This window comes from Dromaius novaehollandiae, chromosome W (genome assembly GCF_036370855.1).
Source record: "Dromaius novaehollandiae isolate bDroNov1 chromosome W, bDroNov1.hap1, whole genome shotgun sequence".
NCBI lineage: Eukaryota > Metazoa > Chordata > Aves > Casuariiformes > Dromaiidae > Dromaius > Dromaius novaehollandiae.
Window position 1 is genome coordinate 21,175,100 of NC_088130.1, and position 26,491 is coordinate 21,201,590.

The window sequence follows — 26,491 nt, forward strand, 5'->3', positions numbered from 1 at the left end:
CCAGAATGCACAGATCATGCTTATCTTTAACAATTACTTTTTGGTCTTTTTGACTACTGATCAACACGCCACCACATAGTCATGTAGTTCTCCAAATTGTTCTTAACTTTAAGACAACATATGCAAAAGCAGTCATTGAATCTAAGGATATAGCGTCCACAACTGTTCATTACTATTCTGAACTACAATGCAGTCAAATGCTACAAAGAAAATTTGTATTATGAGAAGAGAATGTTCCTGAAAGACCGAAAACTTCAATTATCCATTCTGCGCCAGTCACACACTTTCTCTCCTATCTTTGCTTTGATGGACCTATGCCATCATTTTTATCCCTAATATATTACATATATATTACATGTCTTATTTGAATACATTTTAAAAAGCATTACATATCATTCATTATATTACAGCCCTCGGTATTCCAGTATCATTTCTGATAACCACAATAAATCACCTAGACTAAATGTCACATGCGACAGGAGGACAAAATTTGGGATCCAGCTTCAAAGTCTATCAATCATTTCAGAACCAGCTTGATGAGCCTGCAAAATGAGTTACAATGGGATAGATTCAGGGAGATTCTGAGGGTACTTGCAGTGGACCAGTTGAATCTTTAGCATAACAGTATTACAAATTCACACTCACAATCACTACATTCCCAATCGCTACCACCAAATACAAATCACCAAGTGTAGAAGTTAGAAAGATTATTAGGCATGCGTCATTTATCGACGTGATCCATGTAACCCGCAATACTGTCATAATTTCCTGTTACCATTACAGATCTTCTTTCTATTCAGGACTTTCAGAAGCTGAGGGGTGATAGAAGTTTTTTTTTTGGGGGGGGGGGGGGCTTTTGTTGTTTTTGTTGGAGGGGGTTGTCATAAGCATTGGAAAAAAAGTACAATTGAAGCCACAGTTCGGGTATAAATAATGACTCAGACAACTGTTTTTTATTTTCATTTTTGTTTTCACTGACTGAGAATGTAAATTAAACTTTAGTGCTATTGTGCTTTGTTCTCTCTCTCTGTGAAAATGTGTTCTGCATTAAAGTGCATGGATAAACTAGAACAGTCCCAAATATCACCCTTCAGCTTTTGTATAACACAAGAGCCAAGAAAAGATAGAGAATGTGCTTTTATGACCAACAGATGGTGTAATTGGTATCATAGATGTTTTTATGTTAGGGGGTCGTAGGTTCAGCCTCCATCTGGAGCCTTCTCAGATCTGCTGTATAGCTAAATGATTAAAGAAGCTATATTGGGTCAAAAACATAACCACCTGCCTGAGGGCAAAAGTATTGCTTTCTTGATCTAACTATTACACTAAAGTTGCCTTCCATATTACAGTTCTTAAGTCAATCAATGCAACAGTTAATACCAACAGGATTCAACAAAATATTCAACGTCAATTATTTCTTCATATCCTTCAAGATTCTCAATAACCTTTGACACACCTCAAAAATAAGTCTAGTTTTGCCTACTTTTACTGAAATACTATTCTAATTTAGACTGATAAATAACAGTAACAGGCCAAAACCCAAGGAGAAAGGAAACAAGGATGCTGGAGAGACCTTTGAAGGTAGAGATTTGGAATTGATCAGTAGGCTATGTTGGTTCACATGTCCCAGTCAGAATTAGATGCATTTGTAGGCTGATGGTAAAAAAACAACATTAAGATTAAAGACAATCAGTTTAACTACAGTTTTGGATTAGGATCAGAATATCAACAAAAATGCTCTGGTCCTATAGCATTAGGATCATATAGAGTGTACTTGGCTAAAAGGGTGTACAGATAGATGAACATCAATAATCTCTACACCCTACAAGGTCACTCGCTTACTTTAAGGGGTGAGTATTAGCACTAGTAAATTAAGTACACGCATGACTTAAATCATGACTCTAATAATAAACAATACTCTCACTCTTATGGGGCATGGATTCTACATACTCTTACTTCTATCCTTATGCAGCGTGCCAAAGCTGCTTGGGACACCCTATGTAAATGCTCTGTCCATCACTACTGATGCCAGGAGGCTTACCTGGCTAACACTGGAAATTACTAAAATGTTCTTGTCTAATACATACATACACTAATAACCATAGCTTCATGCAGTTCTACTGAGATGTGCCATTACTCTTTGCAAAAGCTGGAGAAAATTATTGCTATGCCAAACAGAAACAGTGGTCCAGGATCTGAATTTTAAAGATGATACCTGTAGGAGTCAAATGTTTTGTCTGTCTAATAAAAAGTTAAAAATGAACACATAGTCAAAAAATGTACTGGGAATAATGTAGAAAACTACAAAGATAAAGTAATAAAATATTATCAATACTATACCTATATAAGTAAGAATCCCCCAGTATGCTCCATTGTCTATGTGATGAGGCTATGTGATGACTATGTGATGAGGCTGGTCATTATTTTGCTTCACATACTCAAAACATACATTAGAAACAATAAATTTAAACTCTTTTTCAAAAGATCAAAGAACTACGTTTTAAGGATTCCCCCAAACCAATGAAAGGCATTGGTACTTTGGTATTTTGAAATAGGCAAAGTTAAAAGCTAATGTTAAATAGACTTGTTGACTTACAAAACCTTAATACAAACCCTACAATTGCAGGTGAACATAAATACTGAGTAAACAATATGTAACCTCATTATTGGCTTTAAAAGTTTCCCCTTTCCTTTCTGATTGGACTGACAGTGTGCTAGATCTTTATAGACTCTTGCTGAAGATACATTTCTCTGACAAACTTACGCACCGAGTCAGGTTTCCAAAGAAGTTTCAGCTATTGATAACATTTACATGCTGCTTTTTGCAGATCCCGAAACAAAATATATAGATGTAAATCAGTCTTTAGAAAGCAGTTGCTTATTAATGGCAGGTGGAGTTTTAACTACACTTTCTTCGATGCTAAACATGCTTTTGCGTAAGGGGCACTCATGCCTTACATGCTTATTGGTCTAAGAAAAACTTCAGATGTAAGGAACAAAGTGTATTTTCCCTCTCTCTCACACACAAAAGTATGCATTTCTATTTATTTTTTTGGTTATCACTAGCGATGCTTTCCTTTAACATAAGCATATCCTATCTATTGCAAAACACTTTTCTTAAACACTGGTACAACGTGATGGATAACAAACACCGCACCAACGTACTAAGTACATGTCTATTCCAGCTAAGACATTTCAAGTGGATGCAGGATTCATGAAAATGAGTAATTTTAGAACACCACACCAAAATGCTTGTGATAACTGCCAAGTATATTGCCTCTGGTGCCTCCACAGTAGGAAACATGACAAACACAGTGACTGAGCGTCCAAGAAAGAAGTTTTTGCTTGTTAAGTAGTTTTATGTAACATCACGTAGCCGGACTTCATAGTTGATACTGTGTATTATTATTACTGCTCAGGAACATTCTCAAGTTACATGTAGTTCTTGGGAAACTGGCATATTGGAAGTACTTTACGGAAACAAACAGGCAGAAAAGCTGCAGGTAGTATGGAGGTCATACCTTCTGAGACCATTCTGAAATGCAGCACAACGCTCCCATGCTATTTCAGTAACATGGCTTGCTCTTGCAAGAACTTCAGTGATTATTTCGTAATGTCAAGGCAGTAGATATCTTCACTGCAAGGAAAGTGATAACCAGCAGACGGGACCCACACCTGGATCTTCTGAGAAAACCCGAAAGTTAACCCCCTTCCATCTCTAGATTCTTTAGATACATGGGCAGTGATCCATATGAAATTATCCTTTGCTCTAGAAGTTGCTGTACTAGTGTCATCTGTAACACAGATGCTCCAATCTTTTTCTTGCCATTAATGTCTGGCAAAAGCTAGACTGTGATGTTTGCAAAGGATTAAAAGAACAGGATTAATCAATGGCTTTTTGGGCTGTGTACTACTGAATAGAGATGGAGCAGATAAGCAGAGGAGGAGCATTGCACTGTCTCCTCAAATCTATCAATACTGCCTTAAGAGAGAATAAACAAACACACAGAGGTAAATGTTTGCTAGCAGACTAAGACCTTGTTCTGAGACTACTTCTGTTTTCTAGAAGCAAAGGACTGCGACAGTTCCGTCAGCCACTGAATAAGAAATTCAAACGCTAAACAGATGAGGCATTGTGCAAGTTTCATGCTGTCCATCAACAGCTCCACAACAAACTGTCCCAAAGGCAAGTTTTGCTGCAATTTTTCCATCTTGACAAGAATTCCTTCAACCCACAGGTTGGCTTATTGCACCTTTCTTTTGCCCTGCTAATTGCACTGAGAATCTATGTGGTCAAAGCTGTTATATCTGCTGAACCCTTTTTTAAGTTCTGAGGGTTGAAGCAACCATAACTTGTTCAAACCTTGCCATCTGATACCTTCTCTTAGATCTGCTCAGAACTGTTTAGAGGTCAATTATTTTTTCACCTAGCTGTTTTCAATTCTTTCTTTAGCCCAGCATAGCACTTGTATTCACTAGAAAGACATCTGGATGCATAATAAATTCTCCTTGTCATCCCATATGTCGTACTCTGCCTCCAAGTTGCAACGGGTACATATACTTCATTCATTTGGTAATTCCCATATGATTTCACAGTTGCATCTAGTTTTGCTGTGAGATCAGTCAGTCACTATCACCACATTTAGGAATGAAACTATTTCTTAAGAATACAAATGATTCTTGATATGCAAGAATTTCCAGTATTCAGAATCAGGCCCACCATTCTCCCATGTGCACTGTTATTCCCTAGACTCAAGTAGACGAGCAGGAACAATTTTGGTGATAATTAACTTGTATAACCACAGTTTCTTTACTAACAATAACTAGGATCCTGCTGTCCACCTTCTCCACTGGAACACTTTGCATTCTTTATCTGCATATAGCATATTACTCTTTAACAAGCATTTAATGAGTGCTTTATGTTTTGTGGATTATTGTTCAGCCCAAGGGCCCCCTCTACTAACGTCACCTTTGTCAAAACCTTGCCATTTTCACCCAACATCATTCAAAAAATGTTTCCATTTTTAACCTGTAACTCCAGCGTGTCTGATATCACAGCTGTGATATTTCACCCTTACTCAATTCTGTGGGGCCAAGTGACAAGCAACTAAAATGACAAAACTGGCCTTTGCCTCTTCTGTACTTAAAGGTTACCATTGACACTTAAGTCACTACGTGGCTCCACAGATTTCAGCTTATGCTTCAAAGCTTAAATATATTTCTTGTAAACTGCACAGCATTCACCAGCATTATGCACCTAAGAATAGTTGAGAAAATAGTTGAACAAAGACTGACATCAAGTCATACCATTTTCACCAGACTGATCACATCATAAAATTGACTCATTTGTAAAGACCGTCATATTACCCTAATCTAATTCATCTTGCTGCACATCCTTTGCCTCATACCAGGCAGACTATGATATGCCTTCACACTTAGAAGATGTGGATGTAATCACTGAAAACAAGGTCTATTGTATATCAAACACTTTTTCCTGTTTAATAAACTATCTAAGCAAGTAACAGTGCCTTTATTTTTGGTGGCTATCCAATCCAAAATAAGATGGCAAGAAGTAGTTTCAAAATGAAAGGTGCATGAAATGATGAAAGATTTGAAGAACAAGATAGTAATTTAAGAGTTCTGGTCTTTGCAAATTCTTAAACATTTTAAAGTTATCTGCAAAATAGCAATTTAAGTACAAAGTATTCAAAATTTGCTAATTAAAAAAGTTTGAAAAACAGTACATCTCAGCGAGACAGTTTGCATATGATTATGTCAATTAGTTTGACCTCTTCCATGAGGAATTTTACCCACGGAAAACCCAGGAAATTTACTACTTCAAAAGATGCCAATTACTTTTTGCTAACAAATTGTTACGTGTAACTTGATTGTGGAAATTAAAAGGTAGATCAAAATTTGACCTATTTGATCAGGCATTCTCTCTCACAAATAAGATTTCCTATTTGAACAGTCATAAGCAGAAATTTTGTTACCGTTATTTCACTTTTTTTTTTTTTTTTTTTTTTTTTTTTTTTTTTAAAGGTCGCTCAAATACCCCCAGGTTTAAAAACTAAAGGCCACATACCAAGGTAAGGGGTGTCATATTATAATTAGATTCTGTAATTAAAGTCCACATTTACCATTGACACCAAGACAAAGTTTCACCCAATACAAATATGCTAAACAACTAATCTAGGTTATAATATTACCCTGGCAAAGTTAAAACAAAAAGTTACAGCTATTAACTATACAGAACAGCCATTTCACTAGCTTGTTAAGTTATTTCATCCCAAATGCTATTTACTAAATCTCATAAAGGTACTTCTATTAAATTGCTAGATGAGAATAATCTGGGCAGAGCAATAGCTCAGTCTTAAAAGGGAAAAGAAAATGGAAAAAATCTAATGCTATTTACTGTAAGATAGAGATCAGTAATGCTGTGTTGAGTAGTCTTCATCATTCCAATTGCCTCCAAACTATTTATATAGTAGAAACAGCAGTTACATTACACTGGAACCAGTCCTGGCCAGTATCACGTATACAAACATATAAAGAGAAAACAGGCTTAAGTGTTTGCAGTCCAAGAGGCAAAAATACGGGTTCCACCTAGATCCTATTATATATTTCTTGAAGAATTTAGTTTACATACCTTGAGTTTGTTTCCTGTCTTCCCATATCTTAAGTCTGTGCAGCTATACAAGTTCTCATTTTGGTTCTGCATCAAATGTATAATCCACTTGCTAAATTATCTTTCCAATTCTACTTTTGTTCCTCCTCTGACTCCAACACTTACTGGCTTTTACCAACACTGGATTCCCTGTTAGAAAATACAGCTTAGTTATCCCAAGCATATGCAAAGCCAGGTGATAACACGTTTAATATCACAGTATTATCTATACAACATGATAGGCAAAATTGCATTATATTCTTCTGTAAAGGTCTTTCAAGTCTGGAGCAATTTCATCTGGAATTAAGGGCTTGTTGAAACATCAGAAATTCCATACCGAGTCACAGCAAAAGTATATCTGGACCAGTGTCTAGTTTCCAACAGCAGTTTCCCTTAAATATCCACTACCTAAGTATCAGAAATTGGTCATGCATAGAGCAGTTCTTTCCTGATAGATGCTTCCAGTTTCCGACAGTCTGCAGCTTGGCTGATTTATTAGTGTACGTGACTTCTATTATGCATATTTTGGAATGATCTAGCACTCACAGGACAGGAAACTAACGTCTGAACAGTCCATCAATAGCAAGACAGACTAAGTCCGTTACCTTATTAGCATGAAAACTGCCAAAGAACATAAAAACACAACAAGAAATGATCTCCAAACACTTCCTTTTATTGAGATACTGAAACAATTTAACACACAAATGCTTTGTGTTAGTTCTAAATAATTCCTCTGTTTAAGCAGCATTTACAGCTCATGTACAGTTCTCGAGTCATCTTAAGATGCAAGATACTTTTGCAGTAGCAGCTTCATAGATCAGTGAATGCCAACACTCCACAACCCTGTTTAAAATAATAAAGTCCAGATGGAGTGACAGAAAGGAGACAGTACAGCATTCTGTGCAGTGACCGGGATCATATTTCAAAAGTGAAAAAATCAAAGTTATTCAGCCTTACCTCCACTTCATTCTTAATACTTTCCTTATGCATTTTACCTCCTATCCAAAAATAATGATTTCTATAATAAACAGAAAAGGCATCTGTAGGTTTTCCTATAAAAACAATGAGCCTACACAAATATCAATTATTTTTAAATGTTCAAGGAAAACACGTCCTCTACTTAAAAAAAAAAAAATCTATATATATACACATACATATAATGCTGACATGTTTCTTTATGCAAAAATGTCTTCCAAGTATAAATTATTTCCAGTCTCTCCAACTCCTTCAGTATTGCAAACAACCATGTCCACCAGGACAATTTCAACAGATGGCCATTTCACAATTAGAATGTATTGCTTCAAGTACCAAATACTAATCTTTAATAAAAAATTAATAACATTTATTTTTCCTCACTATTTGCCATCCTAATGCTTTCACTTAGCTGCAACTTTGATCCCAGTCATTGACAGGGGTAAAATACAGAGATTAGCTGAATTCAAATCAAGAATCTGGACTTTTATTTTAAATAAAAACTTTGAAGTTCAGAATCAGGCCCTTATGGGTTTGATCCACCTCACCGTAAAGCTGAATAGCTTTCCATTTATTTACCACAATCCAGCCTTGCTGCCACATCTGATGAAATGTGTGCATAAGTCTGGCTTCATCCAAACATAACCACAAAGCAACTAAAACAGGCGTATTCATATATTTATCAGCCTAGAGCACTGAGAATTTAGGCACTCTAACAGGCTTCCAATCTGACTTCCTAATGTCAAAAGTTTAACCAGAATCACCTGCTGTCTCTCTAACCCCAGCCAACCTTTTTTCCCCACAGCCATCATTCCCTTCATCTGCTCACCCTGTCAAACAGAGACATTTCTCTAAAGAGTCAAAATGAAGAGGGCCAGACATGCTTAAACTGACATGGAATATCTATCTCTCTCCACCAGCTAGATCACCCGAGCTTCTTAATTTCTACCAGAGACCGTGTATATAGCCCATCAGTAAAACATACACTATGAAAAACTTCAATTGCTCTTAACCACAAGGCATTATACTTCACTGTGATCTAAGTGCTGATTTTCTAAGCACTGTAAACAACAGCAATGGACAAAGGCAGTTTTACCAATGTTTTAATGCTGAGTATAAGTTCACTAAGTGAACTGGAGGATAATGTTTCTTAATGACATACTTGAACTTTTTTTTCCTCAGAACCACTTAGTCATGGCTTTGAAACTCTCACAAGTTCCATTGCTTCCTGCCAATTTAGGTGTCATCACTTCATTTAAAAAAAGCAAAAAACAAAACAAAACAAAAAAACCTCACACACATATCTAAAGTTTGCTTCTAGCTCTCAATAGTGACACCAAAAAAATTCTCCCCATTTGCAGACAATTTGAAACACAATGTGAGCAGTGAATATAGATTTTGCAATCTAATATTTCATTGTTTATTAGTGATTTGCTTACCTTCATAGGCTTACCCTGAACTCCAAAAACCATTGACTATGTCATGTTAGGATCCAAGCATCTCATTTATCCCCAACTTACACATCAAAGGCTTGAATTTGCCTTTGATAATACAATTTTGTATTATCAAAACAAAAATGTTTCACAAACTCAAAGCAGAGCACTAAGGTTTCATTTCCAGCTCTGTCATTATCTCTGAGGGCCTTGAGAAAGTTGATTGTCCTGTGCTTTAGTTCCAACCTGTAAAATGGAAATCAGCTTTCTTCTTTATGTTTTTGCTTTTTTAAATTGTTGGCTTCTCACGGGCTCTTACAGTTAAGGGAGGGAGAGACTCATAAATGCCAATGTAATAGCAATACTCATTCACATTGGGGCAAAGGTTTCTTTACACTGCACAGATAGTGATTTCAGAGTCACTATTTCTAATAGCAGCAGCAACAATCACAGAAGTGCCCGAACACAACTTAAGCTGGTTTACTTGAATGTACACAGGTGAGAAGCTTGGAAAGCCAGTACAAATTTGGTCACTATGAACTGAAGGAAACAACATGGACTACAGCCATCTGATACAGAACGTTAAACAGAATATAACTAGATTTTGTAGCATTATTCAACCATATGATACATGAAGATTTGGATTAAACATGTTCAGCATTTTATTTAAACAATGTTCTTTCTCAAAAATAGTACTGTAGTCCCTGTAGCAGCAACCAAAAAGGCACACAATTATAAAACCACCCAGAATACAGATCAGGTAAAATACGAAGTTTTTTAAACAGGCATTCTTAAAAAAAAAAAAAAAAATCCTGAAATACACAGTTATAGTTTCTATATTATAAATAAGTTACAGGTTACTGTCATCCTCCCTTACCAGTTTTCTATGATTGGTGTAATGTTTCTGTCCCTCTGTGCTTATCGAAAATCCTTACAGCATAACCTGCAAATAATTATTTTCCAATGATGTGAGGATTTTAGGTGTACATATTGAGTTTCATTTCAGTAGTATTTGTACCACCTAAAAATCTTAATATCTATGTGTGAGTGTTCCCCTCTAAGGCAGAGCTGTTTAGAGATGCAACTTAGCACACACATTTTAGTGCTTCAATGCTGTTTATTCAGTGGCTGTTTCAGAACTTTGGTTCATTCTTCATATTGTTTAGGCATCCTCTTCAAGACTGGTGCAAAGGCCCCCCGACTGAACATATTATAATGCAATTGCACCAATTTCACAATTTAGAGGTTTAAGTTTAGGCATTAAAGTTAATAATAAAAAAAATCCTCACCTATAATATGTCAAACATGCATATATTTACATATGAAATGCAGTAAGCAAATAGTGTGTAATATGAATTTATCATTTAGACAACTGAACTATCTGGCCAGGGATTCTGAAAAACTGGCTTCCAGAAACGGTTAACAAATAAGAATTGAAGTTCTCACTGTGATTCAATAACAAACAACTTAATATAACTGAAAGAATAACACATTAAGAGCTATATTTCCTTTTTGGCAGTATTAGGAACATGCTATCTTCATTTTGAAAAAAAATTTCCTTGAAATTTATTTGAAGTTCCTACATTCTGAGACTATTCAGAGAAAAATATGCATTTTAAATGATTTTTGGGGAAAAAAAGAATGTTTACACATATTTTTGAAAACATTCAAGGGTGTGAAGAAATAAATTTAAGGCTTTTTAAGAAGAAACTTAGGAAAAATTGTGTGCAATGTCAATATTCCACTTTAAGGAATGCTACTAAATGGTAGAGTTTGAAGTTGTAAACACACTGTGTCATTTACCCGTTCTGAAATTCAGCATTCTTCCCCTCACTGCATTTGTACCATTCTGGGACAATCTTGCTACTCAGTAAGGCTTCAGTGCCATCGGTGGACGAACTTGAATATCTGAAGTGGAAGTCAAGACACTATACAGTGTAAAACATATCCTGATACTTTGTGGAAAAAAGGTATCCAAAACAGCAGTCTAATTCAGTACAGACTGTGCAGCTTCCTTAATAAGTGATGCAGCCTTGTCCAGTTCTTGTTCCGTTTGTTCCACTGTTATCACTACTCGAATACTAGAAAAAGAAAGCCAGAACAGTCACAATAGCCATTACTCCTTGTCCTCAGTTTTAGGCTTTTCTTGCACCTAATTTCAACACACATTAAAACTGTTACCTCCAGGGAAAGGATTATGAATTTAAATCCAGTCAGAAACAAGATGTATGACTAAATAGAAATGGTCAGACTACTTTTTTCCAAACACACAAGAAATGCATAATTTTAATTGGTCTCTTTCTTACCTGCAGATGTGCAGCTCAAGGAAATATGCCTCTATCATGCTGAACTCTAAGATTCAGGTAGTTTTGATACAGTTATTTCAGCATATTAGCACCCTCTAACAGTCACTGGAAATAAACTCAAAAAGCAGGTTTTTTTTCCCACCTAACACACTATTCAATCTAGGCTACTTAACAGAACCTCAACATTGTATGAAAAGAGAGATAAAGAGTCATATCCAATAAAAGGCAATAATAAATTGACTTTCTACTAACCTAGGTGGAGGAAGACACTTTTCTTCTTTCTCCAGATAGCGGGCCTGAGTTAATGCAATACCACTATTCATGCACTACAGATAAAGAAAACAGAGCAGTCATCAATCTGGGAACTTGAGGTGGCATAAACTTGTTGAATGTCTTCAGTGATCACAAAATTTTATGAGTTTGGTGTCAGAATAATCATTAGCTCTTTCCCAAATGGAGGTTTTGAAGGTTGTGCAAAAAGTCTTTAATTAGAATATTAAATCATATTTAAATATATTTTACAGGAGAATCAACTATATTCTTTCTCTAGTGCAGTCTTGTTTACCTGCCACCTAAAATATACATGATCCTCATCAACCTCCACCTCCTTCACATGAGAAAAAGAGAACCAGTGTGTACCAAAGATGGAAAAAATACTAAGTACAAAACATAACGAGATTTTTCACATGTCCATGGACTCAAACAAGCAAAATTACAGAAAACTACATCTGATTGTTCAAATATACCAACAGAACTGTGTTCAAGGGATAGTCTGTATTCTTACAAACGCCAGTTTTCTAAGCAACTGTTTTAAATGTAAATTTGAGTTTTGAAGTACATAATAGGAAATAATCATTTTCTAAAGTACAAAGTTCAAATGCATATATTTTTTTTTATCAAGTGTTACAACCATTTTCAGCCAGAAATGGTTAGAAGATGGTGTTTAATATAGCCCTATAGATAGCAAAGAAACAGGTTTCAGGGCAGGCATTCCTGCAAGACATTCCAGCAAGTTACCCAAGAAACAGGGTAACTGCTCTACCCATATACACTTGGTTCATTATTCAAATTAAAAGGCAACGACATATTTTAAATGCTATGGAGACACTTACATAATCTACAACTCTTTTCAGTAACTTCACATCATTTTCTCGAGATCCACAGCTCTCTTCCAATTGTAGGTGCAATGCTGGAGAAAAAGATTCTCCCACTACCTTTAAGCCAGAAATCCTAAAATAAATAAAAAAATCTTTTAATGTATATATCCTACCTGAACAAAGTGTTATAGTTCCAGACAGTAAAAGCTTCCACTTTCCAGGCAAGGAGTGACAAGAGAAGGATATTTCACAAAAACTTGTCTTTCCTAAGGCATTTACTAAATCTAAGTTAGAGCAAGTTTTTGTATTACAATAGCCAACTCCTCCTTCTGCAAAACAGATCAAGGATTCAAAATAAAGGATTTTGAAAGGATCTTTTCAAAAATATAGGAGATTTGTTAACATCAGGCCTACAGTTTGTTGATAAAAATACAGCTAGCTAACTTGAGTTTTTAGAATCTGCATTAGGAAAATCAGTAATAATAAATCTTTCTACCTACTTATGTGTTTAGAAGAAACAAGGTCTATATTTGGCAATATATCCGATTTTTAATTATTTCTGTAGAAAATCTTTAGAATATCTTCTAATACTAAGTCAAAAGCTTTTCCAAAAACCAGTTACATTAACAGAATAACTCTCATGTCCGTATGTGCAGACAACAGTTAATCAGGTTCTTAGAATTTGATTGCTATGGTCCTGAAACATGGCCTGATTACACTCCACACCTTGTTCACCCTATGCACCAGTACAGGCTGGGGGCTGATCTGCTGGAAAGCAGCTCTGTGGAGAAGGACCTGGGGGTCCTGAGGGACAACAAGTTGACCATGAGCCAGCAATGTGCCCTTGCGGCCAAGAAGGCCAATGGTATCCTGGGTGCCATTAGGAAGAACGTTGCCAGCAGGTCAAGGGAGGGGATCCTCCCTCCCTCCCTACTCAGCCCTGGTGAGGCCACACCTGGAGTGCTGGCTCCAGTCCTGGGCTCCCCGATACAAGAGAGACCTGGGGCTACTGGAGTGAGTCCAGTGGAGGGCCACTAAGATGATTAAGGGACTGGAGCATCTCTCCTATAAGGAAACACAGAGAGCTGCAATTCTTCAGCCTGGAGAAGAGAAGGCTGAGGGGGGATCTTATCGATGTGGTTAAATATCTGACAGGAGGGTTTAAAGAGGACAGGGCCAGACTCTTCAGTGGTGCCCAGTGGCAGGACAAGAGGCAAAGGGAACAAGCTGAAATAGGAAGTTCTGTCTGAATCTAAGGAAAAACTTCTTACTGTGAGGGTGACTGAGCACTGGAACAGGCTGCCCAGAGTTGTGGAGTCTCCATCCTTGGAGATATTCAAAAGCCATGTGGACAAGGTCCTGGGCAACGTGCTCTAGGTGACCCTGCTTGAGCAGGGGGCTTGGACTAGATGATCTTTAAAGGCCCCTTCCAACCTCAACTGTTCTGTGATACACAGGACTGAATTATTCCCTTCAAAAAACCTGTATCCAACACCATAGCAAGACCTCAGTGACCCAAATTTAGCAGATCCCATAAATGCACTACATGTCTACCATCAACCATAATTTTGATTTCCTGACTTTGGTGAGCTTTCATCACACACACATGTAAATGTATATTCTTATTTTAAAATAAGTCTCCTATTTTTACAAAGCTCAAAACCCACTCAGAACAGAAAAGATGTCAAATCCATAACTGCAAAACTGGAACCTACAAGAGAAAGAATGGGCACTACAAACACACCAAATCAATTATAAGCTTGAAAAAATAAAAATATTCTCTAACATGACAAGCATCTTGCATTATTTCTACAACACTGTCAGTTCACAGTCCAGTCCAGAAAGACAGGTCAAACTGGCATCATCTTCTTTGGCCACAAAATCGCAAACATTCTGGTGTCATTTACCTACACTTGCACACAAACAAAACGGAGGCAATTTCTTTAATGCACAAGCGCATACAGTGCAAGTGTCCCAGTACAACAGTGCATATCTAGCAATCAGGGAAGACAAAGTTTGTTAGTATAAAGAACCAGGAAAAGCAGTTCAAGGTCCTCTAAAAAGTAGAAAAACAAATTGAATATACAGTATGATGCACCCGTTATTTGTTATGTTCTCTAAGAGTGACCTGATGTTTAAGGAGCATAATTCTAAAAATAAGGGAGGTGAGAATAAAATTCACACAAAGCTTTATCATAATTTAAACTCTGTTCTCTAGCAAATGGATTTAAGACAAAATACACATTTGATATACTACAAAGATCACAAGTTACTAATTACAATTAGGTTTTAAGATTGACACACTATTAGCTTATAATTATACACCATGCAGTCTTCAATGAAAACAGGTAATGATAAATAGCACCTCCCCCCCCACCTTCAAAAACAGGAAACAAGAAAAGACAGGTAGGAAGCAAGCTTTGTATCACTTCCATTCAAACTTTGAGGCTTTGCCCAAACAACATGTTTTGTATTAGCTACTCATAGAGGATGCTTACAGGTTTCAAACTCGAGTTTAATTTAAAAACTTCTTCTGTCAGTCACAGCTGTAGTAAACGGAACTATATAATTTTTCCTATCCAACTGCTTGAAGAAACAGCAGAGTTTAACATAAGGTTTTTTGAAGACAGTATTTTAACATTCACATAGAGCATTAACTATGTTTTCCTGAACCTTTGCCCAATTAAAATCAAAGAGATATTTTAAAATCCAATGCATGCACACTATAATTTCCTGAAATCAGAATTCCCTTTCCATATAAAATGCTGGAAAAAGAAAGATTTCATTCTGAAAAAAAAATTTACAAATTTCACGTGAAAATGAAAGATATCTTAAAGATCTGTTTTTGAAGTAACAAAGGAACAAAACTGGGCTCCTGAACTCCATGGCTCCTTTCAAGGCTACTTCTATATTAGTAAATTAAACGTGCTTTGGACTGTTCTCTGGCTCCGAGGCCAATGGTTATGGAATGACTCACATCCATACTTTTATAATGTGAGTCTCCAAGTGAGGGTGGCCACATCCAAACTGTCTATTGGGAATGGTTCCTGGCTCATGCTAACTTCTGAACAGGATCCAGGAATTGTTTCAAAGAGTGCTACTTGGCCTGGGCCAAAACCATGCCACAGACCATTCTAACAATGTAATAGTATAGACAATTGAGTTCCAGTGCCCAGGAACATTTCCTGGCCTCAATTTACTAGTACAGATGTAACCTCAGGGAGCTCTCTGAAAGGGTGTACCTCAAAGCTCGCTGCACCTCAGTTTGGAGGCTGAGCTGCAAAATTGAGTGACAAGGCCAGACTCTTAGCCTTAGGGAATCCTGAAAAATTCTGAGAATTTTATTTGAAAATTCTCAACCCAAGTTCAGGATATGCAATGAGTTATGAACTATTTCAAGAATACTACTTAATACTTCCAAGCTTTTTAAGCAAGCACAAAATCCTGTCCCATTCCAGCCTGTCCCCCTGCAGCAGATCTTCATTTCTATTTACCAAGATCCTACAGATTTCTAAGTACAGGACAGACAGCCACATTATTTAAGATTATTTAGAAAGCTAGAAATATTCCTAACTTGTGTTAGTTGAACATCCCACCACTTACTGCATTTTCTTATGCTATATAAGCTGCAGCAGACAGTAAGAAAGTAGTTCTATGAGAGGTTGAGAAGAATCCTGTTCTTCCATAAACTAGCGCTTGGCTTGTACCTGATATGGGAAGCAACATCAGTCATTCTTTTAGCTTACAACACTACTGTGTTTTTTTTTTTCCATGACCCATATAAAGACCAAAACTAGGGAGGGGGTTAATCACGCACCTATCCTTACACACGAAGCCCTAAATTCTACAGGTTTGTTACACTTCAGCTAAAAGAAAGATTTCCTTTATTTTTAATTTGTTCCTCTCATTTGTTCTATTATGAGAAAAAAAGTTGTACATTCTTTTTCACTTTCTTTGTGTACAGTTCTATTGTTTTATGCTCCCTTTTAAACTGCCAGTTCCATTCTATCAAAGGGAGAGCACAACAAAAAATTGTAGTCAAACAGTAGCTGGGATTAGGTGAGGAAGAAGAGTGTATTTAATGAAACAGCATTTAAAAAAAAACATTCTGAAAACTTTGCTTTCTGTTTAAACAGTTGCACCTATTTTCCAGCATTGTTACTAATTAAAAACAAAAACCCACACCACACAGGATCATGCAAATATTAGTTCAGATCTTCTCTCCAATACTGCTTTACACACCTGCTGAGATAGTTTACCTGCTACACAGCTGCCCAATCATCTGATATTATTAAATCCTACAAGCACTCTTCCTGTGTGACCAAGAAGTAACTCCCTTTGCAATTTATATAATTTTACTGCTGTGTTATCACACCAGTTTCCATAAGGCAGAAATAGAAAAATCCTATTACAGGACAGGCATTTTGTCCACTTGTTAATTTGTGACTATACTCATCACTGAAAGAATTTAAGGGGGGAAAAAAAAATTAGTATCAGTCACAGGATAATCAAATGTTAGCCATGTGTTGTCCAGTACTGTTTTGTAGTGGATATTAACAAATAAAAGATTGATCATTTCTCCTTACACGTGGTTTGTGTCTGTATTTTAAATGTATTTATAATTAACACCTAAAAATGACAAATAGAGAAGAATATTACAACTACTCTCCCTTTTACCTCAGCCATAAGATGCTATTTCTAGTAAAGAAAAGACACTAATGATTTTTAATTGGCTGTAAAAGATTTCAAATTTAGGAGCATCTGTATGTTTCTGACCTGAAAGCCTATGTGTTTTCAAAATAAACACAATCAAAGGAGACTAGGATTATTTGATGGTAGAATTATTCCAAAGAAACTGAATGTTGTTAAAGACTATCAGAAAAGTTCTAACATAAAAATCGGGCTGAACAGTAAACTGCTGTCAAGATGCAGATGCTTATCTGAAATAAAAAGTAACTCATACTGAATAAATGACCAATGCATTTTAAAAAGAAAAGTATCATTAATAATGCATTATCGACTTAGAGTGTGTGTGTGTTTAGTTTTTGTGCATTTCTGTAATATGTAACAGGAAACTGCTGAAGAAAATGAAGTGTAAAATATAGACTTTTTATGTAACTAATCTGCAAATTAGACAGTACTTGAATATTCAAAGAAATTTTTATAACTTTTAATATCAAAAACTGTCATAAAAATACAATTACTTAGTACAGCCACCTTTTAAAATAGATTACTGTTAGGAAATTTTTAAACAGAATTCTTATTTTTCAGATAAACTCCAGCAGTTTGCTTTATGCCTTCAGAATAATCAATACTTCTATTACTATTTAATATCCAAATCTCCTATGTAAAAACAATATTGTATTTAAGTTGATTGCAAGGTGCTTTTTTTCATTTGAAAGAACATCAGCTAAGCTATGCTCGTAAGTATTATCAAATGAAATGCTTTTACTTATACATTTCTTTCACCACGATTATCAATACTTTGCACCATCAAAACCTCACTGCACTCTCTTAAAGACTTAAATACCCAAGAGCTTGTAAACATCCCCACTAGAAATAAGGTACAATCTCATTTCAATACCTGTAAAGGGATTTAGAAAATTTGTCTAAAAATTCTGATCTGAGCATGAGTAGAATCAGAAACACTTTGGGACAAGGAGAGTTCTTCAAAGTTGGCCTTATAAAGGAATGGACAGATTGATAATAGCACCAAAACCCCACAACAAAATGAAACACAGCCCCACCCCACCCCCAACATCCTCAACAAACAGCTTACCCTTGTAAAGCTCTGTGAATCTGCTTGCATTTTCCCTGGAGAGTCTGAAAAATGTCTAGAGAAAAAAAAAACAAAACAAAGAAACCCCTCAGACCTTGTTTTTGCTTTACATTTCTGTAAGTCTAAGATTAAAATAAAAAATGGAAAGAAAATTAATGTATTAAAGCACTAAGTTTCTTCACTACTCTTTCTAATGTTCCTCACTCCCATTTCTTTCATGAAATGGCAGGTTTTTTTAAGATCTGAAAAACACATTATTTCCCTTTATCTCTTTACTCCAGCTGCACTAGTTCATGATCACATGGAAAGGATGACACAAACACTTAGCAAGGGGATTGAAATGACAGATCCAATTTATTTATATGTATAAAATATCTACAGCCAAACAGACTTCTCCTCCTTGATCCTCTCACCCACTCATTCCTGACTCTTAAACAGGAAATTTTGACTCCTGGATTTACAAACCTTGGTTCTTTCCCTAAGTTAAGGTCAACCCCTCATCATAGCTAACAAACCCAAAACCTACTCTCAATTTTTTGTTGATTTTGTTTAAACTTTTGAGGACCAGGCAGGGACTACACAAGACCCTCCTGCTTGGACTTTTATTGCTTTTATTTATGACAAATTAAATGTTACAACTCTCTGCAGACCTCCTTCAGCCTATAGATGGTAAAGAAGGAGGAAAAAAAAATTGGCCAGTTTTGTCCTCCTCTTATACTGCTTGCCCCAAAAATTCATTCTTAGGTTCTAGAAAACCAGGGCTTTCCAACCTCATCCAAACGTACTATACTTAGTCCTGTCAAAAGCCCAAGTGATTATGCCATGATCCAGCCTGAGATCCTTGCTTGAATGCTCACTTGGAGAACAACAACAACAATAAGAGTGAAAGTGGAAATGAAAGAGTCCTTCAGTTCTGAGGAAGAATTTCCCCACTCTTTTGTCTTTATTCTTCCATTCCTCCATTTATCCTAAAGACATTCATTTTAAAGGATGGAGCAGACAGTAAAGCAGAACAGTAACTTCTTATCTGGAGCTTAACAGCTACCACCTCTGTCCCTTTTAGCCTCAAGTAACTCATTTTTATCTGGAAAAAGGACAGGGGGAAAAAAGGTTGTTAAAAAGAAAAGCAGTATAGGAAATATAAAAAGAAAAATAATCATGAGTGCAAAACTGGTTAGCTGAAAAGGAAGAGAGAGAACATATAAATGAAAAAGGATAAGAAATCAAAGTAGGGAAAAAAATGATTTGTTAGTTTGGAGTGAAGACAGACTGAAGAATAGGATTTTCCTGAATTAAGTACCTGGATTATCTTCCATAATATTCAGAGCCTCAATAGCAGCAGCAGCTAACAAAGGAGGTAGGGATGCAGAAAAGCAGTAGCCCTGACCAGACAATCGCTGGGGGGGGAGAAAGAAAAAAAAATCCACTTTTTTGTTTATAACAATATAGAAAATGTTTTACAACTAAATTTGTTTAAATTTAAAAGTAGGTCTCCTATCCATCTATCATGTTCTGTAAAACATGAAAGTTTCTACATAGAATCGAATGTTATGCCATAATTTATATCATAACATAGCGTGTAAGCTGATAAACCACTCCCATTTCTCAATAACTAATCCTGCCATGCCATATAGAAATAAGACCTGGCTTACCTGATGATCAATAACAAAAGATCTTCCACAGCAAAATCCTCCAATAGAAGCCAGTGAATTTTCCATGTTTGCGCTGATAAGATCTATATCATCTATCTGCCATTTAAATTAACAACTAAGTTATCAAGAAATGCCTTTGATTAAATCAAGACTAGTTATAAAACACATCCAAACATGTCTTATTTCGTATTATTATAAATACTAGAGAATGTCCAGAATGAAATCGCATATTCAAATGAAGCTGCAATTGAAATAATTTCAAACTATACCGAAGGGACTTTAGAAATTAAGATTTATGGATCTGTATACAATTTACACAAGATCATTCTCTTTCAGGCTTTGTAATGTACAGAACACAAACAGAAAAAAACCAAGTTATGTGGACATGGGCCACAACTCTTCAAAGCACTCAGTGTCATGGTGTCCTTTATGAATGTAAGTAGTCCCACAGCAGTCAATAAGTTATAATGTAACTAAAATTCAGCACAAGCCTAGTTAAATCAGAGTTTGGACCCCAGAGATGTAATTGTCTTATTTCACTCATTACTTGCAAACAAGTTCTTCTTTTTGCCATGCTCTGTAATGCATACAGACGACTATCAGTACAAATTTCCATTTTGAGTAGACAAGACTAAAAGACTTTGTGTAAAAGGATTTTACATATGAGCCAATTAATCAGAAAGTGGTTGGCAAGCATCATAGCAGTTTGTTTCCTTTCCTTAAGCTGTTTATCATTCATTTTCTCTTTTCCACACACTGGATTGAATAGTTAAAGTGAAAACAAAGAAAAAGTAGGGGTATGAGTAGAAAGTAGAGAGAAGATAGAATATCAAAATTTGATAAATGACTTCTTAACTGAATTCTGACACTGCCCTTAGGAGGCAGTAAAAGATGCTCCACACTGAGGAGACACTAGCTGCCAAAAGAGCATTTCTTCCTTCCCCAGTTCAGGTGGTTGTGGTAGTAAAGAGCTGCAAGGATTCCAAAATATATAGATCATTCCATGTCAATACTCCTCAGCAGAAGAAAAACTATAAAAGACAGACTTGCTGTGTTGGGAAAATATTTTGGCTGAATCTGCCAGTAAAGGAGTAGGACACCACCTTTGAAAGGACTAACAAAAGCTTTCTCCTAATTTTTTCCCCTGGAGTCAAAGACGATAGAGCAGAATGACTATTGGGAAGTGGCCACGGAGAGGACTTTTCTGACTTACCCCAACTCCCAAATATTTCTGTGCAAGCATATTGCTTTGTGGGCATATGGAGTTGGAGAATATCATAATCATAATTTCACTAAGCATCAAAAAAAAGTATAAAATTATGCACTGTAAGAATTCCCCTGTTTATCTTCCTCACTAAAGATAAATATTCTAAAAAAAAAAAAAAAAAAAAAAAAAAAATCAGGTAAGCAGGTGAAAGAAAATAGTGCCAAGCCCTGGACTCTTTACTGCTGGTAAGTGAACAGAGGGAAAGGTATGTTAAGGATTCTATCATACACTAGTAAATATTGTTAATGCCACAAGAAACAAGTAGCAGAATTTGCCTCTCTACAGGTCTCATTTACAACAAAAAACACAAGAAAATGGCACTTACATTTATGCCAAAGTGTTCAGTAATTCCTCGTCCATGTTCCCCAAGGACTCCAAAGGAAAGGCTCTCCTCCAAAAAAATTCTAACTTTGTATTTATACTTCAGTTTTATCTAAAACAATGAAAATAATACAAATCACAAGACAAGCCCATCAGAATTTGGTAACAAAATGGGTGGGGGAGACAAGGTAAATACAGACAACTATAGTATCCTGAATACTGCAAAAATGTCAGCTCCAGAGTTGAGTTCTGTCATTAAGACATTGAAAAAGCTTTCAACCATTATTACTATTTAATGCTAAAGATAGAGTAAATTTCAAAAATGCCAATGGTCACGTACAAAAAAACACTTTGTTTTTTCTTGATAGGTTATCAAACACTTTCAGGATAATATGTTTTCACAGCACTTCTTTCTTTACCAGCTTTTTTTGCCTTCCTGCATAACAAGGCAATTTATGTTGAATAATAAACGTGTTCCTTGGAGCCACTGTTTATTACAGCAATATGACAGTTTCTTTGAAACTCAGTTTTTTTAGATACAATTTTAGTTTAACAATTTAGTAACATACAGCTTTTGAAAATACAGTAATTTTACAGCTTGAAAACTAAGACTTTAACTGGATATTTATTTCCCAATCCACTATTACTTACTGATCAGGAATTTCAATAAAATGTCAATATGGAATCCCCATTTCACAAATATTTGAGGAAGGAAAGAGATAAATTAAAAAGTAAAAGCAAAGCTTTTCTTTGTAGGCCTAATTGCACAATATTACTGTTTTATTGTCAAATGTGTCCATATGCAGAGTTTAAAAAGCAAACTGAAACCACTTACCAATTCTGGAAGAGGGCAGACGTCTCCTGTATTCATATACAATCCTTCCACTACAATAAACCTTCGAGTTACACGGGCCTTGCGAGGATTCTTCAGAGAAAGATATGGTTTCAGTTTGTATCAATTGTTACTAACAAATGAAGCTCTGATGGTTTTTTGGGAGGCAGGTAATGGGAAGGGAAGGAAAATAACATCTCTTTTTAAAGTAAGTTTTTACTTTAGTCTAAATTTAATATTTATCATTTGTAATAGAAGTTGAAATGTGTCATTGGACTATTTTTCTTTATTTTTCTAATAGTTTTAAAGCTTTATCTCTCACACAAAATTTAAGATTCTTTGTTTTATAACAAAGCATAACCAGTTCATTTGAACTTTATGCCTAAAATACAAACAATACAACTACAGAACAAATACTGCAAATCTGGGTCTCTATTATATTCAGAACAGTTATGTTCTCTCATTAGTCAGAGCATTTAGAAAGCTTTTCAAAAACTGGTTTATGTGACCAGATTCTCAACGAAGCACAATCCTCTTGGAAGCAGTTGTCTTCATAAGACACGATCCAAAAGTATTCACAACTTTGAAGTCACAGTCTGGTCTCTGAACAATAAAAGCCATAAGAATATCCTGCACTGTTTTCTGTTTAAACTATGAATGTATGATTTGACTTTTGCTGTTCTAAAATGACATTCTAGTTCAAAAACCATTAGCAATGGAAAAACCACACGTTGTTCCATGGGTTACACTACCCTAATCTTAATATTCACCAATTACTTTCTTCAGCATTGCCCAGTTTTAATTTCTTATTTGATTGTGCTAAACCTTTATATAAAATGAAACAATGTTCAAATAATAGTTCCCCTGTTACTTACTTTAATACCCTAGATCAGAAAATACTAGTAGGATTTAAGCTTCATCACCTTTTTGAGTTCTTGGGAAAAGATTTGGAGAACATTTGTCTTTCCTGAGCGGTAGGTACCAAAACTAGGCACAGTCCACTTCACAAGCTGTCCCAGCTCTAGTGATAAGACCTACCCCTTCCTACTCAGAATATCTTGATTATGATTATACAGATATGGACTACATTAAGCTTGTTGGCCACCAACTTTATGTTCACATTCAGCTAGCTACATTTTACTGAAACTTTAATCATGTAGCTCAGTCAAAGCACTCTGCTCCAACAAACCGAATGTGTTACACAAACAGATTACATCACTACTCTGTCAACTAAATCTAAAATCTCGTGTAGAGATTATCTGACAACATGCATTTTCCACAAATGTATGTAGACTAGCTCCTTTAAATTTGCTATTAATCAGATCCATTATTGATTTAGATTGATGTTAAACTGATTGGCTTACAATTATCCACTTTATCTAGTTTACTTTTTCTAAGTGTTAGCACAATATCAGCTTTCTTCCAGTTGTCTGCAACTTCCCCAGCATTCTGTGACTGAGGAATATAATGGAGCTAGTTCTTCAGTAGATTCTTTTAAAACTCATACACACAAATTATCTGGACTTGCTGATGCTGATTTTAGTAGTTGCTTTTGGGCATCCCTCCGTATGCCTGTCAGGGTATGAAGTGAGTCATCCAGTTGACCCCAAATATAGTTTTTAAAAAGAGAGAACATCTCAAGAGTTCAGTGCAAGATAGATAATTGACTGAGAAGTGAAAGAAAGAAAAAAAAAAGAATCGCACTCCTCCTATAAATCAAACTTAGGACTAGTATCACCGCTTCTGTGTTGATTTTACTGTGTAGCGTTCAAATTGATAATTAATGGGTACAATTTGTTAAGTAAATGCAGTTATTCAAACACCTAAAGGACAAAAACCATGCAAGAGCACCAGAGAAACTCTATACTGCAGTCATTTGTACACAGTGATATCCCCTGCCACCAAAGCCTGTGAGTTCACTTCCAGTGGTTACATTGACAAATGCAAAAAATGCAACATCAACTTTTCATAGAGATTTATGAAAACAAAATAACTGTCTATAAGTACTGCATCCGTTCAGTTAGAGAACTCAGTAAGGAAAAAAAAAAGGTGATGGGGCACAAAAGAGTACAAACATTTCATCAAAGGAACTGTACCTTTTGATCTTCGGTCTCCTGTTCTTTCAACAGTCGTTCAAGGTCAGCCATATCATTATGTTTAAATAACTTGATGTTACTACGAGATGCCTGTAATCCCTTCTGAATAGCAAAGCAGGCAGCTTCATCTCTGTAAATACATCAAGCCATTTAAATTTGCACTTGGTTTAGCATTTATTCAAAGAAGAAAGATGGCCAATGATCTTTCTAGGACTGTTCTGCTTTTGAGTTGATATCTATACTCAGGTGTAGTTAAAACCAGATCTATTAAAGCATCATAAATGTTATTTATTTTTTGAAACATATTTCCAAAGCTTCTCAGATTTTCGATACACTATAACACTGAAATATTGCACTGAAAGCAAGCCTACAGGTTTCCCTGAAGTCTGCACTGGTCCTTTTGTTTGTATGTGACAGCTATTCATCTGAGCACAACATTCCATGGACTGGGTACAATGCCCTAGTAATCATCCCAGCAGCTCACTTTCCTGGGTCTTTCTCTGCGTCTTAGAAGAAAAGCACAAGGATGTGCCTAAAAACATTTGCAGTTGTCTTCAGAGTATTCAAAACCTGATTTTTAAGACTCTTTGGGAATTATCTCAGAGTTTAAAGAATAATCTGCCATTTTAAGTTTTGGAAAAGCAAGTCCCTTTGGGGGCGGGGGGTGGCAATTTCACAGGTGCATACACCTAATGATTATTTAAAAGTGGCAACTAAATCAAACTTTCTGCACATGCTAAACACAGTCATTTAAACCAAGATTTTTATTTATTTATTTATTTTTTTTAACAGAGGAAGATCTTTTTTTCCAGTGAGAAGCTGAAACAATACAAAACAGCTAAATCCAGGATGCACCTGCATCTTGAATATTGTGTGCAATTCTGGTCACTCATCTCAAAAAAACCTAAAAGTGTTCAAAGATGACCAAAAAAGATGATCAAAGTTATGAGAGAACTTCTATACAAGAAGTCTATTAGGCTAGGAATCTTACACTTAGAAAAGAGACAACCAAAAATGGTTTATGGTAGACAACTACAAAACTATCAGTGGTATGTAGAAGATGGGCAAGCAACAACTGTTCACTGTGTCTTTTTATAAAAATCAAATGCATCAATTGAAACTAGCAGGTGTTACATTCAACACCAAGATATTTATTCATACAATGCTCAGTTAAACTGTGAAATTACATGTCACAGGAGCACTCTGGATATTAGAGATTTATATTGGTTCGAAAACAATAGGAAAAATTAAGAAAAATCCATGAAGGACTATTAAAACCTAAATCTTCCCTTTGGCTCAGAAATTTCTGAGTGTTTTACACTGTTTCTCCTGGTATTTTACTCTTCCCTATACAAATTGCTACTGGCTACTCTCAGGGACCAGATACTGGGCTTGCTGAATCCTTGGTTTGACACAGTATAGCTGTTCTTATGTTATGTTAATCCATAGTGATCTTTATCCAACTAATCCATTGCAAAAATGCAGGATGGGAACAACTGGCTTGCAAGAAAGGTGAAAAGCCAGCAGTAAGTAAGAGAAAAGCACATATGACCATACACTTTCTTAGGAAGAAAACTAATATCAGACTTCCATACACCCTTGTATACACACACCTTGTGTTTCAGCTGAGCACCCAAGTCTGCTTTTCCTTGGAAAAAAAGCAGTAACTGGTTTGTATTTGGAGTATTTGGAAAAAAAAAAAAAAAAGAAAAGACATTTGAGCTTTTTAGTATTTTGTTATACAAATAGCATTATGTTCTAAATGGTTAAATTAATAGGACTTACAATAATCAAAAAAATATTTGAAGGAGGACTCTTAAATCTGCAGTTTCCCAATGAGAAAACAGTACTTACACAAACACAATGTCTCCTCTTTTTGAGTATGCAGGAATAGCACTGGCAATTGTTGCAAATCCATATGAGTATATAATAGCTTCCTCTGTCCTCATGAATTTTGCAAGTCGTTCTTCTAATTCTAAGTGCACATCTACTTGAGAGAAAAATTAAAACAAACTTAGACAGTTTCATTGCTTTCATATCAGAAAGACTATGGCTGCTTTAACAATCAT

The 26,491-nt window shown here is 35.8% G+C and overlaps 1 protein-coding gene across 1 annotated transcript in view; it reads right to left on the bottom strand.

Moving 5' to 3' along the window:
• Positions 1 to 7,319: 7,319 nt before the first annotated feature.
• LOC112978761 (serine palmitoyltransferase 1) overlaps positions 7,320 to 26,491 on the bottom strand; it is a 36,315-nt gene continuing 17,143 nt past the window's right edge. The window contains exons 6-15 of the mRNA XM_026092453.2: positions 26,277 to 26,409; positions 24,423 to 24,552; positions 22,330 to 22,419; positions 21,499 to 21,606; positions 19,907 to 20,002; positions 19,555 to 19,651; positions 18,255 to 18,309; positions 12,491 to 12,608; positions 11,631 to 11,704; positions 7,320 to 11,153 (exon numbers count right to left, since the gene is read on the bottom strand). Of these exons, the coding sequence (XP_025948238.1) occupies positions 11,060 to 11,153; positions 11,631 to 11,704; positions 12,491 to 12,608; positions 18,255 to 18,309; positions 19,555 to 19,651; positions 19,907 to 20,002; positions 21,499 to 21,606; positions 22,330 to 22,419; positions 24,423 to 24,552; positions 26,277 to 26,409 (995 nt within the window). The 3' untranslated portion in view covers positions 7,320 to 11,059. The remainder of the gene's footprint in view (positions 11,154 to 11,630; positions 11,705 to 12,490; positions 12,609 to 18,254; positions 18,310 to 19,554; positions 19,652 to 19,906; positions 20,003 to 21,498; positions 21,607 to 22,329; positions 22,420 to 24,422; positions 24,553 to 26,276; positions 26,410 to 26,491) is intronic.